Consider the following 17,781-nt stretch of genomic DNA (forward strand, 5'->3'; position numbering starts at 1 on the left):
CCAGGGGAGTGGGAAGGATACTCGGGGGCTCTTCTGGCAGGAGGGATAGAGGCTGGGTGGACGCCCACTGTGTGGTTGGATCTGCTGCTAGAGCTGCTTCTCGGCCCAGAGCCTGAGGCACGAGCTTGCGCCCCTCCCTGTTAGCACAGATGCCCTGGGCCCGTGGGCCTCCCCAGAGCAGGAACGCCCTCACCGGGTCTGCAGGCCTCGGGCTGCCCGCCTGGCCCTGCTCACAGGTGCGTGGGCCTCCCGCAGAGCTATCCTGAGAGCCGGACCTTGCCTGAGGAGTAGTGGGCATGGGACAGGTCCTTCCAGGAACCCCAGAGCAAGTGCGGGGCTCAGGGGAACCGGTGGGGTGTGTGGGTGAGGCCCCAGCTCTGAGCCCAAGGCCAGGACTCACTGGATCCCAGAGAGAGGGGCTTTGGCCCCAGGGGCTGCGTGCCCCTGGGTTCCTCGACGCTGGGCACCACAGCCCACTCATGTCTGCGGGTCCTCGGAGAGTGAGCTCCAGAGCCGTGCAGAGACTCCTGGTCTCCTGGGGGCAGGAGGCCAGCCTGGCCGAAGCCCTGGCTGCCCCTGAGACCACAGTGTGGCCCCTAGCCGCTCCTCGTGATGCTGATGGTTGGGAACCCTGGTGGGCCTGTGTCACCGTGAGGAGGGCGAGGTCTGCGGCCGTGACACGGGCCCCCAGGGCCTGTCTCTGGCCCCGGCTCCTTGCTGCTCTGCCGGGCCTGCCAGGCTGCCCCTGGGTGGTATGAACGCGATCAGTGTGGGTTGGGGGCCCTGTCTGAGTGTGGGTGATGCTCTCACGTGGGGCTGCCCTGGGGTCCCCGGGGGGCAGGGCGTGACATGGCTGCAGTGTGGGTACCCAGGTCCCTGTGGCTCCCACCCAGATAGCCTGGCCCGGCCTCCTCCCCAGCTGCCCGCCCCCTGGCCCTGCCGGCTTCTGTGAGCTGTGGACGCGTTGGGGGCGGCACGGGTCCCTGTACGGCCGCCACAGGGGGGCAGCAGAGGGCTGCAGGCCGCACGGGGCCCGAGCGTGCTCCTCGCAGCCTCCTGGGGGCCTCGGGGTGGAGGGTCATCTGGCTGCAGGCTTGGCTTTCACTGCCCCCTGCGTAGCCCCAGACCACCGCTGCCAAGGGCACCCCCACCCCAGGCCTGCCTGTGCTGAGTCCATACCCTGGAGGCCCCCCACTGCCCCCACATGCCAGACTTCCAGGTTCTTCTTGTGGGCACCAGTGTCCCAGCCATGGGGGGTGGCCGAGGACCCCGGGCAGGAAGCTGTGCTGCTGATCTGGCTTGGGGACCCGTCCCGCCCCCACCTGGCGCCCCGGGCCCGCTTCTCCGGAAGGTCTGGCTCCCTACGACTTGGCCGGGACAGGCTGGCCCAGGCTGGTCTGGGGTCTGCTTGGAGGCGTGGGTGGCGTGGACGTGGGGGTGGGCAGGGCCGAGGTCAGCTAGGTGGGACGTCCTCTGGCTTCGGCCGGGTGGTCTGCGGCCCCCTGTCCACCTTGCCTCCCAGCCTCACCCCCTCAGCCAGGCCGGGCCCTGAGGCTGACCTGCTGTCTGGGCACTGTCTGTCGTTGTATAGCCCTGTCAGTCTGCTATAAAACCGGATCGGGGGCCGACACCGGTGAGGAAGGTAAGAGCCGCCCTTGCGGGAGGGTCCTGGCGCCTGTGCGCCGGGCTGCATGCCCGCCCCTGCTTGCCCAAGGCGAGGTGGGCCCGCGGAGGCCCCTGCAGCTTGGCCCTGAGGGGGTTCCGGTGCAGGGAGGGCACGGGACATGGCCCTGGGGTCTCTGCCTCCCGGCCCTGGACATGCAGCAGCGGCCGCCTCGTCTCCCCCGTCTCCCCTGTCTCCCCCCGCGGGCTTAGGACACGTCCTCCTTCCTGATGAGACACCCTGGCTGCGGGCTTCTGGGGCGGCTGGGCTAGAACTGGCGCTGCCCGAGCGCCTGCTGGGGCCCCCTGGGGGTGGGGGCCGGGGGAGCCAGCGGGTGGGTCTGTTCGGTGGCCTGAGCCCGTGTCCTCTCTGTCCTTCAGGAGAAATAGAGGAGGAGATGGAGAACCCGGAGATGGTGGACCTGCCCGAGAAGCTCAAGCACCAGCTGCGGCATCGGGAGTTGTTCCTGTCTAGACAGCTGGAATCTCTCCCCGCCACGCACATCAGGTACCGTGGGCCTGGGCAGGGAGCACAGGTCAGGTACCGCAGGCCTGGGCGGGGACCACACGGGGCGGGGACCACACGGGGCGGGGACCACAGGTCAGGTACCGCAGGCCTGGATGGGCACGGGGGGCACCCGCCTCCCCTGATGGACGCCCTCCTGTGTCCTGCCTTGCAGGGGGAAGTGCAGCGTCACTTTGCTGAATGAGACCGAGTCCCTCAAGTCCTACCTGGAACGGGAGGTGAGGCTCCCCTGCCCCCCGAGGGGCACGACTTGTCCTGCTGGGGGTGGGGAGGCCCATGGCAGCTGCCCTGGTTGCTGTCTGGGCTTCCCCAGCAGGCGGGTGCCCACCCAGCCATCCTGGCCGCTGTGTCCCGGCCACACTGTGCCGACCCAGCATTGCCAGCAGGGCAACCGGAAGTGTCTTGAGTTTGTGAAACAGGAATCATCAGTGCTGCCGGGCCCAGGGGACCAACCTCGTCCCACGGGTAGACGGGCCTCACGGTGACGCCCGAGCCCCTCACCCTGCGGCCGCTGTCCTTCCCGCCGTGACCTTCAGGGCGGGTGGTTCTGATGGGCTCGCCTTTCCATTGCTCCCTCTCCCAAGAAACATGACTATCAGAGCCGTCTCCAGAGGACACATGCGTGTCCCCGGAGCAGCAAGATGCATCTTCAGGGAAGCCAGTGGGCCAGCAGGGGTCACTGCAGCAGGGCTCTGGCGTCATCCTGCGAGGGCAGGTCAGGGTATGACCAAGGGTCAGGGTCCCCTCCACGCATGTCCTAGCGGACACCCGCCTCTGGCTCCCAGGGGACCTGCCCACGGATCCTTGCAGCTCTTGCAGGAGTGTCATCGCCTGCGGGCGGCACCCTCCCTAGGCAAGGCCAGGCTCTCCAGGGGCCCAGAGGAGTGAGCGGAGGGGGCGGCGTGGACTGGGAGCACAGGCGGCCGCCGGTGCCAGCGGTCCAGCGATCCAGCGAGGACAGCCTGGTGCGTGGCCTCCCTGACGCCTGACTCAGGAATTGGAGAACCGCCAGGCGACGGCCTGGAGTTGGCGCAGAGGAGCCGCTGGGGCAGCCCGGGCCCCCAGGAGCCCCTGCCTGTGGGAGGCCTGGTGCGGCCTGGGAAGGTGGCGGGCAGAGCAGGGCCGTGGCCCCAGGCAGCTTCCACTGGGGAGCAGACGCGTGGTCTACAGTTTGGAAAGGTCCCCCGGTGGCAGCCGCCCGAGCAGTGACGTGGACAGCTGACCCTGAGCAAAGGCGGCTGTGAACCAGCCTCGGGAGGCGTGTTGGCCCTGCTCTGGCACCTGCGTGCGTCTCTAGGGTGCACAGCGGGCGTTTCCTGCTGTTCTCCTTCACCCATCTGGGGAGTGGGTGCCTCTGAGGAGCGGGAGATGGCCCAGGCGAGGGGCTGGCAGCACAGGCGCGCAGCTGCAGCCCACGGGACCTACACCCAGGAGCCCTTGGCCCTGACGTGGGGGCAGCCCCTGCCCGCTGCCGCCTGGGGGGTGAGGGCTGTGGAGGAACAGCCACAAGGGAGTCAAGAAAGGCACAGTGGGGGCACGGGGCCAGGTAGACCCTGCGGGATACGGTGAGGCCCCAGGGGAAGCCCCGGGTCGGCAGGCTTGCTTTCGAGAAGCGGCCCAGGCCAGCTCAGCGTGGCTTCCTGGGGGCCGAGGAGGGTGCGTCGTGCCCGCCGACCCCAGGTGGGCCTGGAGCCGGCAGGAGGGTGCCCACGGGCTGGAGCCGCCGGCTCTGGGCGCCGGGCCCGGGACGTCCTGTTACGTGGTCGCTTTCTGTGCGTCTCCTGTGACAGCTGCACGGGAGCCCTGCCGTCTCCTTGGAGGCCGCGCCCAGAATCTGTCAGATTTGTTCCCAGATGTCTTCGGAGTTTTGTTGCTGTTAAATGCTTCTATAAACTAAATTTTTAGACTCGCTGCTGACGGGCTTGAGGCAGTCTGGGGAGCTGCCTGCAGCCGCCTGGCCTGTGCCCCGAGCCCGCCTGGCCGTGGTGCCGTGTGCTGACAGCCCCGCCTGTGCTGCTTTCCAGGACTTCTTCTTCTACTCTCTGGTCTACGACCCCCAGCAGAAGACCCTCCTGGCAGACAAAGGGGAGATCCGGGTGGGGAACCGGTACCAGGCGGACATCACCGACTTGCTGAAAGAAGGTGGGTGGGGTGCGGCGGGCCCAGCACCCCCAGCGCCTGTCGCTGGGCCCTCCACGCTACCCTGAGACTGTTTCTTTTTAGCAGTTATTTTCATAACTTTTTAAAAACTCTTTCTCTGTTCAAAGAGCTTGTTTGAGTGATTGCCAGTATCACTGACTTCTGGTGGATGGTGCTGTCCGCCAGGCCACCGTGCTCGGGGGGCAAAATGCCCGGCTCCCCTGCCCACTCAGGCCACCAGCGGCCCAGGGGTCATGGGCGGGCCTGACCCCTTCCTGCAGCTCAGTCTGTCCCCACGCATGCAGCACAGGGAACTCGGGCCCCGGTGACCCCCCCCAGGCCTTGCTTCCTGCAGGGGCCCCGTGGTTGGCAGCAGGCCTGACGTGAGCGGCCCTCATCCCTTGGGTGGTGGCCACGGCCAGGCAAGTGGGGCTGACGCAGGGGGCCGCGGGGTCCACGCTCGTGGGCATCCTGTCCTCTCCTGTCCTGGTCATGCGGCTCGGTGAGGCAGGCCTGGCGGCTGGACCGCGCACGCCCTTGGCCTCAGGGCGTTCGGGCGCCTGGCTCTCTTTGGAGTCTGTGCCCCTGCAGAGCTGGCCCTGTGTGAGGTGCCCAGGCCGCCCGGGGTCCCTGGGTCCCTTGTGGAGCACGTGGCCGCTGCTCTCTCGTCCTCAGGTGGCCCTGGCGAGCGTCTCCTGCGTCTGTGGGGCGTGGGCCAGGCCTGGCTCCCCTTCTGCTCTGCACCCCGGGTTCCTCTGTGCAGGAATCCCCAGAAGCTTCCTCTCTGTGGCCACCGCGCCTCCCGATCCCCCAGCTGCTCCACTCGTCCTGGGCTCTGCCCTTGGCCCGTGTGCACGTTTCCTGTTGCACACGTGTGCACACACCTGTGGCACACCTCACTCGGACCTCACCCACACACTCACACCCACCTCCCTGTTGGGGCCTCAGTCTCCGTCTTGGGGCGCCTGCTTGTCTGGTCAGGTGTCAGGGAGGCGCTGAGCCAAGCCCATGGGAAGCGGGTGGCGGGGCGGCTCCCCCGTCTGCCCTGTGTGTCCAGCTCCATCACGGGCGGGCCTGGCCGCTCCTCCGTCCGGCCCTGTGAGCACTCGCATCATCCTGGGCCCCCGCACTGCGTTGGCCTGGCCGCTCCTCCCTCCGGCCCTGTGAGCACTCGCATCGTCCTGGGGCCCCGCACTGCGTCTCCCGCTCCTCCCTCCGGCCCTGTGAGCACTCGCATCATCCGGGGGCCCCGCACTGCGTCTCCCGCTCCTCCCTCCGGCCCTGTGAGCACTCGCATCATCCTGGGGCCCCGCACTGCGTCTCCCGCTCCTCCCTCCGGCCCTGTGAGCACTCGCATCATCCGGGGGCCCCGCACTGCGTCTCCCGCTCCTCCCTCTGGCCCTGTGAGCACTCGCATCATCCTGGGCCCCCGCACTGCGTCGGCCTGGCCGCTCCTCCCTCCGGCCCTGTGAGCACTCGCATCATCCTGGGCCCCGCACTGCGTCTCCCGCTCCTCCCTCCGGCCCTGTGAGCACTCGCATCATCCTGGGGCCCCGCACTGCGTCTCCCGCTCCTCCCTCCGGCCCTGTGAGCACTCGCATCATCCGGGGGCCCCGCACTGCGTCTCCCGCTGAACCTCCGGCCCTGTGAGCACTCGCATCATCCTGGGCCCCCGCACTGCGTCGGCCTGGCCGCTCCTCCCTCCGGCCCTGTGAGCACTCGCATCGTCCTGGGGCCCCGCACTGCGTCTCCCGCTGAAACAGAGCCGGCCGCGCTGGCTGTGGACTCCCCTCCGGGGTCAGGCATCCTTGGGGGTCCTGGTGAGGCCTCAGGGATGCTGGTGGCTCACGTGTCCAGAGTGCTCACGTTGCTGCTGCCTGGGTGAGCTCACATTGCCCCCTGCCTGGGTACCCGGCGGGGCCGAGCCTCTGTCCTCAGGTGCCCTGGGCTGGCCCTGCCCACAACCCAGGCCTTTCCCACTCCTGACTCGGGGGCCCTGGCGAAGGCCTCAACTTGCTGTCTCCCCGCACCTCCTGGGGCGTGGGCCCTGCCACTGTGAAGCTGTGCCCCAGCCGTGCGTGTATGTGGCGGCCACAGAGCGTGCCGTGATGCTGCCTGCCAGCCGGCGTGGCGCTGGGACAGGCATGCCACTGCACCCGGGGCTCTGGGCTTGGCTGCCTGGCCATATCGCTTGGGCCTGGATCCAAGAGGAGGGTCCCCGCCTTACCCGGGGAGGGTCTCAGTGCCAAGGCGCCGCCCGGAGGGAGCGCAGCATGCCCATCCTCCAGACGCCCCATCGCGTCCCACAGCCCCACACCCCAGGCTCTTGGATCTCCGCGCTCCATCCCTGGATCAGCCCTGCATGTCTGCGGTGCCGGGCTCCCTCCCGTGGGCCCCTGGCCCAGCGCGCCCCTGTAGCCCGCCAGGGTGACCTCCCCAGGGCGAGGGGGCACGTGTCTCTCCAGTGACTTTAAGCTGTGGCGGCTCTGCTGACCCGCACCCACCCCAGGCTCCATGGGCTTCCCGAATGCGCGGGGGTCCTGGCCCTGGAAGCAGCTTCCTGCCGAGAGTGACCGTGGCTGAAAGCGTCTGCAGACGTTCAGCTCGGGTGCCCGAGTTGAATGTGGGTGTGACGTGTCCTCCATGCCAGCCCAGCCACGCCGGGTGGGCGTTCTGCAGGCCCTCCTCGTGGTCCCATCCCCACTGCTGACCAGAGCACACCGGCCCTTGGCACAGGTGCTGCCCAGGACAGAAGCGTCCACGGCCGGGCCCTGGGCTGCCCTGTGCCACCCACAGGCTGAGGGAGAAGATGCCCTGAGACGAGGCCTCCGGCCTCAGGGCCCCGGGTGGCGGGCGAGTGTCTGTGCTGAGCCAGCATCAGTGCGCTGGTGGTGAGGGGCTGGCACGGGGGGCCAGGCGCAGTGGCACCTGACCCTGTGGCGGCTCGGGGTAAAGAGCTCGACCGACCATACCCGAACCGCCCGCCCTCCCCCAGCGGCTGTGTTGCTGCCCCTCCTGGTGGCTCCTCCAAGGGCCTGGGGGCCAGACCCGGACCCCATTCCAGAGGCGAAGGCGCGCCCTGTGCCATGCTCGCCCAGACCCGGACCCCATTCCAGAGGCGAAGGCGCGCCCTGTGCCATGCTCGCCCAGACCCGGACCCCATTCCAGAGGCGAAGGCGCGCCCTGTGCCATGCTCGCCCAGACCCGGACCCCATTCCAGAGGCGAAGGCGCGCCCTGTGCCATGCTCGCCCTGGAGCGCTGACCAGACCGCGTCCGTGTGTGTGTGCCCGCATTCCTGTGTGTGCGTGCTTGTGTCTGTGTGCACGTGCGTGTACACGTGTGTCTGTGTACGCGTTTCCGTGTGCTTCTTTGTGTGTGCACACACGCGTGCTGTGTTCCCGCCCCGGATTCACTTACCCTCTCCCTCCCTGCAGAAGGGGGTGCTCCACCCCTCACCCCAGTAGGCCAGGCCCTAAGGGGACCCCTGGGCCCTGAGCTCTCACTAGAGCCTCGGGGCTCCTCCCGCGGCCCCGGCGGCCTCACCCCGCGGCACCCCTTCTCCGCAGGCGAGGAGGACGGCCGAGACCAGTCCAAGCTGGAGACCAAGGTGTGGGAGGCCCGCAACCCACTCGTGGACAAGCAGATTGACCAGTTCCTTGTGGTGGCCCGGTAAGTGCCGGGCAGGCAGGGCACAAGCTGGCACGGCCTTAACTGCTTGCCCACCGTGTGGTGGGTTCTGGGACATCTGTCCCTCGGGGTGTTGCCCAGTGAAGGGCACATGAGGCCGGTGGGGCGGGGCCTGCTCTGTCGCGACCCCTGTGTGGTCCCTGGGGAGGTCTGGCCCTTCCTGCACGCGGAGCTGGCTGAGGGCTGCTCAGAGCCACCCCCCAACAGGCCGGGGCTCTTTCCGAAGACTGCGGGGTGGGACAGGGTGCCCGTCCAGCTTTGGGACTGGGCGAAGGCCGCTGGGGCGGATGTGGCTGAGGTCTGGGCCTCCTGGACACGAACGGATGTGCTCTGCGGAGCTGTCTCTGCTGAGGCCGCCGCCCTGGCCCCCGCGGGGCAGGTCTGATGAGCACTCAGGGCTGCATGCTCCCCCACCACCCCGCCCTGGGCCAGGCGCCATCCAGCGCTGGAACCCAAAGGCTGTCTCATGAGAAGAGCTCTGCAGAGACAGGCAGAGTCCCCAAGCTCCAGAGCAGAGCACTCCTCCCCGAGACAGCCGAATCTGGGCCCCTGTGCGTGTCCAGCTCGGCCTGCCTGGCCTCCTGCTCGTCTGCTCCAGCGGTCAGTGTCTCTTCCTGCCCCCCCCAGCTCTGTGGGCACCTTTGCCCGGGCCCTGGACTGCAGCAGCTCCGTCCGGCAGCCCAGCCTGCACATGAGCGCCGCGGCCGCCTCCCGGGACATCACCCTGGTAAGCAGGTGCCAGCCGAGCAAGGCCCAGCACGTTTGCTTAGGTCAACCCCCTGGGCACGGCCCCACCCAGGGCAGGGCTCTCGGTGCCCTGGCGTGGCAGCCCCGTCTTCGCACAGGTTCAGGCTGACCTGCCCGTCCTGGGGCCGCCCTGCTCCTTCCTCCCACCCCATCTCGGGCAGCAAGTCTCCCAGAAGGAGGCTCAGGTGCCCCAGGCTGGCCCTGCCTGCCCACGGCTCTCTCCCCACATCCTCCCCAGAGGCCCAAGCCTGTGGCCTTCCACACGTGACCCGGGTGTGTCCGCCACCCGGGCTGGGGGTGGGTCCCAGCGCAGGGCCCAGGTGACCCTGCCTCCCGCCCCACACAGTTCCACGCCATGGACACGCTGCACAGGAGCGTGTATGACGTTGCCAAGGCCATCTCAGCCCTGGTGCCGCAGGGTGGGCCCGTGCTCTGCAGGGACGAGATGGAGGAGTGGTCAGCCTCAGAGGCCAGCCTTTTTGAGGAGGCCCTGGAAAAGTACGGGAAAGACTTCACAGACATTCAGCAAGACTTTGTGAGTACCGCGGGGCGGGCTCAGGGCTGCTCTGCTCCCCAGGTCTCTGTGTTCCGTCCCCTCATCTGTTAGAGGTGACGAGGAGGTCCAGCTCCTCGCTGACCCTCGGGCCCTGGGCATGTCCAGGTCCTCGCTGGCCCTCAGGCCCCGGCCGTGTTTGAGTCCGGTGGTTTTTAACCAGCCGAGCTTCCGCATAGGTCCTTGGAAGTGTCCCCAGTGAGCACGTGGGAATCAAGTCTGCAGGGACCCCTCCTGCTCTCACAGTCCCTAAAACACACTTGAGCTCATCTGAAAGGAGGCGAAATGCTGGTCACTCAGAGGAGCACGTCTGTGCAGAGAGGGCAGCAGGGTGGCCAGGCCGGCCTGACCACAAGCCCCAGGGAGAGGCCGGGATGCAGCGGCCTTGCCTGCGTCTGATGCCCAGCAGCATCTCCACTGGAACAGATGAAGCTGGTTCCGGGCTCACCGCAGGAGGTGGAGAAGAGGTGTGGCCTGGAGGCCCTCAGGGCCCTGCAGAGCCCTGGTGCCACCGGTGCAGGCCGAGCCCCGAGCCGGCCCCTTGACCGACTTGGTAGAGTGTGCTGAAACCTCAGCAGGGCGGCAAGGCCTCCTCACCAGAAATAAGCGGAGTGCGCCCCCTACAGGTCCCAGGCCCCTCGTGCTCCCGTGTGACGGGCCAGGTGCAGGAGATATGTGCCTGCGGTCAACTCACCCCAGCGGGTGTCGTGGGTGAATGTGCTCAGGGAGGCAGGCCCGCAGGTGGCCTGCGAGCCCGGGGTGACACCAGAACAGCAGGAGCAGACGGCACTTGGTGTGCAGCCCACAGCCTGGAGGGGACGGGGACCTGGGTGCCTCCTCCACCCGCCTCATCCCCGGGCACTGCACCAGGGCTGGAAGCACCTACCCAGCCAGCCAGCCAGCAAGCCGGGCGCAGTCGCTGTGGCAGGAAGGGAACCTGGGGAGGAGCTTCTCTGCCGTGTGGTCTGCCCAGGAGAGGGCGAGCCTGGGCCCTGACAGTGGCCTGGGCGGGGCCCCACTGACATGCCTCCCTTCCACAGCTTCCCTGGAAGTCACTCACCAGCATCATCGAGTATTACTACATGTGGAAGACCACCGACAGATACGTGCAGCAGGTGAGGGCCAGCCGGTGCGGGCGGGGTCTCCCCTCTACAGACCCAGCTGCTGGCCTCTGACCCTATGTTCTGTGTTTTAAGAAACGCTTGAAAGCGGCTGAAGCGGAGAGCAAGTTAAAGCAAGTTTATATCCCCAACTAGTAAGTGCACCCCCAGAACGCCGCCCCCGTGTCTCCATGTCCCTGGGTGGGCCAGGCCCGCCGCTGGCTTCACGTGGCCAGGTGGTGCCTCCCTGGCTCAGGGTCTGGGCGAGTCAGGGGCCTGTCCTTGAAGCCCAGGATGGCGGGGGCGGCAGAAGGGCAGGACCCAGCCCTGGCTCTCCCTCGGCCAGTCAGGCAGCACTGGGCATGGAGGCTGGAAGCCGTCCCGCCTGGGGTCAGACTCTGACCCGAGTCCGCGGGGAGAGAGCTGGGGTTGGCGGCTGCCGTGTGGCCAGGCGGATGTGGACGGGGCTGCTGGGGTCCCAGAGCCGAGCTCCCGGGGCTCCATGATCCCGTGACGCCCTCCCTCTCTCCCTTACCCAAGTAACAAGCCAAACCCGAACCAGATCAGCGTCAACAACGTCAAGGCAGGTGTGGTGAACGGCGCAGGGCCGCCAGGCCAGAGCCCTGGGGCCGGCCGGGCCTGCGAGAGCTGTTACAGTAAGTAGCCCCCAGGTGCACCCTAGTCTGCGGCCCTGGGCACCCCTGCACCGTCCCGGGGACCGGCCTGGGGGCGGGGATCGCACTCTGCTTGGAGGAGCCCTGATGGGGAGTGAGGGGAGCGCGGTGCCCAGGCCCAGGGTGGTGTGGGCGGGCGACAGCTGTGGAATGCTCTTTGCCGTCACTGGTTCTGCTTAAGAATCCGTCTATTTTCAACTTTGTTGTCCGTAGCCACCCAGTCTTACCAGTGGTATTCTTGGGGTCCCCCTAACATGCAGTGTCGCCTCTGCGCGTCTTGTTGGACATATTGGAAGAAATATGGTGGCTTGAAAATGCCAACCCGGTTAGATGGAGAGAGGCCGGGACCCAACCGCAGTAACATGGTAAGCCCCGCCCCGTGCCCCGCCCCGCCCGCCCGCGCGCCCCGCCCCTGCGGCCCGGCCCGCGGTCATGGCGCTGTGTCGGGGCGGCGCGCCCCCTTCCGCAGAGCCCCCACGGCATCCCAGCGCGGAGCAGCGGGAGCCCAAAGTTCGCAATGAAGACGAGACAGGCCTTCTACCTGCACACCACCAAGCTCACGCGCATCGCCCGGCGCCTGTGCCGCGAGATCCTGCGCCCCTGGCACGCCGCCCGCCACCCCTACATGCCCATCAACAGCGCGGCTATCAAGGCCGAGTGTGAGTGTCCCTTGGGGCGGGCGGGGTGGGGGTGCTGCCGGCGGGCGAGCGCACTGACCCTGGCCCCCCTCAGGCACGGCTCGGCTGCCGGAAGCCTCCCAGAGCCCGCTGGTGCTGAAGCAGGCCACGCGGAAGCCCTTGGAGGCCGTGCTGCGGTTCCTCGGTGAGCCCGCCCGCCCCGCCCTCCGCAGGGTCCGCCCCGCCCGCCCCCACCCCGCCGCAGGCTCCTGTGAGGATTCAGAGTGGTCTTCCCCATGCTGTTCCCGTTGGGGTGGGCTCCGGGCTGGGTGGGAGGCATGCCCTCCAGGAGGGACGCAGAGAGGGGCGGCCTGGGGCCTTGAGCACCCCATTCGTCCGCGGCCCTTCGTTCTGCTGGTCTGGGCTGGGCTGGGATTCGGTCCCTCCCCCTGTGCCCGCGTTCCCTTGTGAAAGACTCTGGGAGCTGGCGGGCGCCCAGGAGACGCAGGCGGCTGTGGCCCCTCCTGCTGTCTGGGCTCTGGCCCCGGAGAGCCGCTGAGGGCTGGGGCGCTTGGCAGGTGTAGGCCTGCGCCTCCTGGAGCCGGTCAGCTGACAGAGCCCCTAGTTCATCATCTGGCCAGTGGCCAGCCTGGGCTGCCAGCTTGGTGGCCACTAAGGGGACCTGCTCATTTGTGGGCACCTGGAGCCTGTAGACTGGTGGTGGTCGCTGGTGGGCCCGTCGGCTGGACCGAGGGGTCTAGCCCCAGCCTCTGTCGCTGCCCTCAGGGTGCCCAGGGCGCCACACTGGTGTGCCTACCGGGGCCTGGGCTGCTCATGCTCTCCCGGGTGGTGGGGCTGCTGCTGAGGAGCGGCCATGTGCCCACTTGCTGTGTTGGCCCTGCAGAGACGCACCCCCGCCCCCCCAAGCCCGACCCAGTGAAGAGCGTGTCTGGTGTGCTCAGCGGCCTGACCCCCGCCAAGTCGGCCCCTGTCATCAACAACGGCTCCCCTACCATCCTGGGCAAGAGGAGCTACGAGCAGCACAACGGGGTCGACGGTGAGTCCGGGGGGCCTCGGGCTCGGCCGGTGTGGCTGTGGGCCTGGGGTGCCTGGTGCCCGCTGCGCCCGCGCCCGCTGACCGTGTGTTCTCTCCTCTCTCCTGCCGCCGGGCGCTGCCAGGCAACGTGAAGAAGCGCCTCTTGATGCCCAGTAGGGGTAAGGCCCGGCCCTCCGCGCGGGCCTGTGTGCTGTGCTTCCGTGTGTGCGGCGGATGGCTCAGGGCACGTCCAGGGCAGTCCACGCGGGCTGGGCTGCGCCCCGCCGCCCCTAACCCAGCGCCCACCTGTCACTCGGCAGAGGCCCTGGGGCCGCCCCCCACCCCCACCTGGGTGCCCCGGCTCACAAAATGCCTTTCCGTCTGGGCCCAGCGCCGGTCAGTGGACTGTCCTCCGTCAGGCGGCCCTGGTGCCCCCGCCGCCCGCCCGCACTGGCTGCACTGCCGCGTTGTGCCCGCCCGCATGCCGTCAGCCTCAGCTCGTGTGCCGCCCACCCTGTGCTTGTGACCTTGCCCGTGCCCTGCCTGGTGGGGGGCTGTGGGACCCTGGCCCCTCAGGTGCCGACGGGACAGAGCTGTGGTGCGGCTGGCATGGCTGGGTGGGGGTCTGCAAGGCCCAGGGAACGCCCAGGCCAGGGCCCCCCGGGGAGATGCACCCCGGGCTGAGACCGCGGGGCCCTGTCCCAAGTGGGGGTGCACACGCTGGGCAGGCCACCGTGGGGCCCCCTGCTGTCGGGTGTGGCTGGCGTTGGCCTCTGGAGTGTGGCTCCCTCGCCTGCCCAGGGCTGGCTTTGGCTTTCTCAGTGGGGGAGGGGCATTTGTGGTCCCAGGCTGCTCTAGTAGGGGTCACCACGGTGCCAGTGAGGGGCATTTCAGCCTTGTGGGGGCCAGTGCCCCCAACGGTCAGCCTGTTGCAGGACGGGTGAGGGGGAGGTGAATGGAACCAGCAGAAGGGGAACTTACGGGAACTCACTCAGAGCTCCTCCCGCCAGCCCCTCTTAGCAGCAAGGTCAGGTCCAGCGTGGGTACCCCCACGCTGCATCCCGGGCAGCCAGCATGGACGTGGCCAGAGCCCTCCCCTGGTCTCAGGACTGGAGACCTGCTGGCCCAGAAAGGCTGGCCTGGGCTTGGTTCTTGGATCTCTGGAAGGTGGTGGGAGGCAGTGGCCATCTGGCCCAGCCCGGTCCCCTGGACACGCCCGTCTCAGTGTGTCCGAGAGCCTGGCAGGCACGTGCTGGGGGTCAGCTGGTGGCACTGAGGTCCAGTCCTCTCACTCCATCTGGACCCAGGCTCTTTCTGCCCCAGGCCCCCTGCTGCCTTGCCTGCAACCCCTTGGTGGGGCGCCAGCTCACTCTAGCCTCGCCTCCTCGCTGACCTCCCCCTTCCCCTGGAGCCATCCTTAAGGGGTTCCCACAGTCCCTGGCCTCAGCAGAGCGGCCGGCCCACTCGTCTGCCCACATCCCATGGGAGGGGAAGCGGGTCTTATCAACAGGGCTTGGGGCTTAGGGCTTGACTTGTAAAGAGCTCTTGATAGCAGTGGGATAAACTCCATTGACTTAGGTCAGTTTTTCCAAAATCCACGTGTTCCCGTCGCTACTTCAACCCTAGCCCTGGGTCCCGGGTGGGTGTTGGAGGCCACATTCAGGCCCGCTGGGGTGCCGTGTGGTGGGCGGAGCAGCAGCGGATGGCAGGAGCCGGCTCTAGGCCAGGGCCCTGCTGCCAGGGGTCCTTCACTCCCTAACCTGGCCCTCCGTGGCCTGTGGCTGCCTGCACCCCAGGGCCCCACATGTGCACCCCCCACGCTAACCGTGTGCTTTCTTCTCTTTGCCACTCGTCCCTCTGGTAGGCACCTACCTGGGTAAGTAGCACAGAGCCTTGAGCGCTGTGTACGGCTGTGTACACCCGTGGACAGCTCGTGAGCGCTGCAGGCTGGGTGCCAGGGCCCCTGCCCCTGCCTGCTGGGGTTGTGGGTACCCCAAGTTAGAAGGTGCTGCAAAGGGGGGCTGGACAGCTATTCCAGGCTCATCTAGAGACAGACCTTGGTCAGGAAGCACTTTTGGGAGGAGTTAGATGTGTGCAGCAGGATGCAGGCGATGGAGACTAGCTCATGTGACCACATAGATGCACACTGACAGGCTCACAGCCACATGCACTCACGTGACCCACACTCGCGGGCCCATGTACGCACAGCGACACGAGCTCGCGGGCCCATGTACTCACCAGCACATGCTCACGGGCCGTGTACTCAGATCAACATGCTCACAGGCCCGTGTACTCACACCAGCGTGAGCTCACCGGCCCGTGTACTCACACCAGCGTCAGCTCACCGGCCCGTGTACTCACACCAGCGTGAGCTCACCGGCCCGTGTACTCACACCAGCGTGAGCTCACCGGCCCGTGTACTCACACCAGCGTGAGCTCACCGGCCCGTGTACTCACACCAGCGTGAGCTCACTGGCCCGTGTACTCACACCAGCGTGAGCTCACTGGCCCGTGTACTCACACCAACATGTGCTCACAGGCGCGTGTACTCAGACCAACATGTGCTCACAGGCCTGTGTACTCACCAGCACGCCCACAGGCCCGTGTACCGATGCTCTCACGGCCACGCACGTGCACTCACTGCGTGTGTGTTTGGGAGTTGCGGATCGTTTTGATTCCCGTTGAGGGTACAGCCTGTCACCCGGGACGATCCTTTTTTGAGCCGCTGGTGGCAGCTCTCACCTCCAGCCCCCCAGCCACAGAGTGGAGCCGCTAGCTGGAGCCTGGCCTACTGACCTCTCCTGGGCACTCCCATCAGCTTCCCGCAGGGCACCTGGCCCCAGGTCCACGCTGGGGACTGGGAGCCCCTTGGGAGGAAGTCTGGTGACGTCTGAACCTGGGGAGGGCCTGCCCTGCGGGGGGGGCTCCCTGTTGCTGTTGTACGTGTAGCTGTGCCAGCTGTCACTTGGCTGCTCTGTAAACCAGGCCACAGTGGTCCTGGCTCCTCGAGAAGTGAGCTCAGATCTGAGGCTCCTACACTGCCCCCTCCCCCCCACCGGGGCCCCTGAGAGCCACCTGGGCAAGGCCAGGACTCGGGAGCTAAGGCCCACCTGGGTGTGGGCTGCAGTTCTGGGGAGATGGAGCTCCGGGCTTCCTGCGTCTCCGCTGTGGGCCCTTGGCACGCGTGTGGGCGCAGCACGTGCCTGCGTGGCCTCACGGCCTGTCCTCCTTCCTCCTGTCAGGTTTGGCGAACCACGGACAGACCAGGCACATGGTGAGCGCGAGGGCCCTGTTCTCCACACGCTTGCACACACACGCTCCGTGGGCCTTAGTAGGGAGGCCCCCAGCCCTGCCAGGCGCTGTGGGAGCATCTGGAAGGCCCCTGGGGACTCGAGGAGGGGCAGGTGTCCAGGTCTTCATGGGGTCTTCGTGGCCCTCCGGGCACCCCTGCCCCCACTGCCCCTGGGACGGCCACCATGGGGCTTCTGGGTGCTGCGTGGAGGCCCCGAGCTCCCCTCTCAGGCCTGCCCCACTGCAGGGACCAAGCCGGAACCTCCTGCTCAACGGGAAGGCGTACCCCACCAAGGTGCGCCTCATCCGGGGGGGCTCGCTGCCCCCCGTCAAGCGGCGGCGGATGAACTGGATCGACGCCCCCGACGACGTGTTCTACATGGCCACTGAGGAGACCAGGTGGGGCGGCTGGGCGGGCGGGGCCCGCGGGGGCGGGGGCTCCGTGCCGCCTTGCGTGCCCGCCTCACTGCCCGGCTGCACCGCAGGAAGATCCGCAAGCTGCTCTCGTCCTCCGAGACCAAGCGCGCGGCCCGTAGGCCCTACAAGCCCATCGCCCTGCGCCCGAGCCAGGCCCTGCCGCTGCGGCCGCCGCCGCCCGCGCCCGTCAACGACGAGCCCATCGTCATCGAGGACTAGGCCGCCCGCGCGGCGCGCTGACCGCAGCCCACGCCCAGCCCACGCCCGCCCGCCGCCCGCCGCCCGGTTTCGGTAGTGCCCCTTCCGCCCTCACCCGCAGAGAAGCTGCCCCTCGGCCGCGCGGGGAGGAGCCCGACCCACTCCAGACCCGCCGGGAGCCGTTGTTTTTAGCTTTGTGTTTACTTTTTGGCCAGAGCGGAGCTGAGGAGCCGCCCGAGTGCCCGCCCCGCACGCGGGCTCCAGGGCCGGCCGGGGGTTTTGTTGTTTCTGTTGAAGGTGCCATTTTAAATTTTATTTTTATTACTTTTTTGTAGATGAACTTAAGCTCTGTAACTTACACCTGGAATGTTAGGATCGGCGTGGCCAGCGGCCGGCCGAGCTGCCTGGTGGGGTTGGCCCCTTGTCTTTTCAAGTAATTTTCATATTAAAAAAAACAAAGAAAAAAAAACTTACAAAAACAAAAATCCGACTAGCCCTTCCTGCGTCTGTGTCCTCAGTTCCTCTCTCTGTCTTGGGCCCACCGCACCCCCGTCGCCCTAGAGGAGCCCAGTGCCCCACCCCCCACCCCCTCCGTGGGTCTGGAAGCCACCCCCTGCCCGGGTCTGTCCGGCGTTGGGATGTCCAGGGAGAAGCCTGGGCAGCAGCATGTGGCCCCTGCAGGCTGGCCTGGGGGCACCCCTGCTGCCTCACTTTGGCCCCGTGCCCGTCACCTGCCCCATGGGGGCAGAGAAAGGTCCATCAGGGCTTGGGGCTCCCATGCGGGGAGCCGACAACACCATGTCTGTCCAAGGCAGGGGTGGTCCGGGCCTGGCCTGGGACCCAGACTGGCAGGTGCCAGGCTCCCCTGCTGGGGCGGCCAGGGTGGCAGGGTCAGCCGGGCTGCTGGCCGGCCTGGCAGAGCCTGCTGCAGCTGTCCATGGATGGCTGCCAGGAGCCACGGGGCCGCCTGAAGCAGGTGTGCCGTTTCCTCTGGGAGAGTTTGCTCAGATTTCAGCAAGTCCGTTCTCAGAAACCCTACCTCGGTCCGGCCCCCTGCACACCCGCTCCAGGCCCACTGGACGGGTGCACCCAGGCCAGATGCCAGAGGGAGGGGTCCGCAAGGCCCTTGGAGG

At 67.8% G+C, this 17,781-nt stretch overlaps 1 protein-coding gene across 8 annotated transcripts in view; it reads left to right on the forward strand.

Moving 5' to 3' along the window:
- The window catches only part of MTA1 (metastasis associated 1), a 33,966-nt gene extending 16,830 nt beyond the window's left edge, over nt 1–17,136 (forward strand). Inside the window, exons 4-22 of one of the 8 annotated variants that reach the window (XM_027521948.1) lie at nt 1,592–1,642; nt 2,044–2,170; nt 2,343–2,406; nt 4,213–4,330; nt 7,895–7,997; nt 8,643–8,742; nt 9,109–9,297; nt 10,356–10,430; nt 10,512–10,570; nt 10,956–11,071; nt 11,303–11,454; nt 11,559–11,748; nt 11,822–11,911; nt 12,611–12,763; nt 12,886–12,921; nt 14,607–14,618; nt 15,985–16,016; nt 16,281–16,432; nt 16,519–17,136. In XM_027521948.1, the coding sequence (XP_027377749.1) occupies nt 1,592–1,642; nt 2,044–2,170; nt 2,343–2,406; nt 4,213–4,330; nt 7,895–7,997; nt 8,643–8,742; nt 9,109–9,297; nt 10,356–10,430; nt 10,512–10,570; nt 10,956–11,071; nt 11,303–11,454; nt 11,559–11,748; nt 11,822–11,911; nt 12,611–12,763; nt 12,886–12,921; nt 14,607–14,618; nt 15,985–16,016; nt 16,281–16,432; nt 16,519–16,669 (1,970 nt within the window). In that variant the 3' untranslated portion in view covers nt 16,670–17,136. Of the gene's footprint in view, nt 1–1,591; nt 1,643–2,043; nt 2,171–2,342; nt 2,407–4,212; nt 4,331–7,894; nt 7,998–8,642; nt 8,743–9,108; nt 9,298–10,355; nt 10,431–10,511; nt 10,571–10,955; nt 11,072–11,302; nt 11,471–11,558; nt 11,749–11,821; nt 11,912–12,610; nt 12,764–12,885; nt 12,928–14,606; nt 14,619–15,984; nt 16,017–16,280; nt 16,433–16,518 lie in introns of those variants that run through there. The other 7 variants (XM_027521949.1, XM_027521952.1, XM_027521950.1 and 4 more) reach the window with 7 other exon arrangements.
- The last annotated feature ends 645 nt before the right edge of the window (nt 17,137–17,781 follow it).

The sequence above is a fragment of the Bos indicus x Bos taurus genome, chromosome 21, assembly GCF_003369695.1.
Source record: "Bos indicus x Bos taurus breed Angus x Brahman F1 hybrid chromosome 21, Bos_hybrid_MaternalHap_v2.0, whole genome shotgun sequence".
Classification (NCBI taxonomy): domain Eukaryota; kingdom Metazoa; phylum Chordata; class Mammalia; order Artiodactyla; family Bovidae; genus Bos; species Bos indicus x Bos taurus.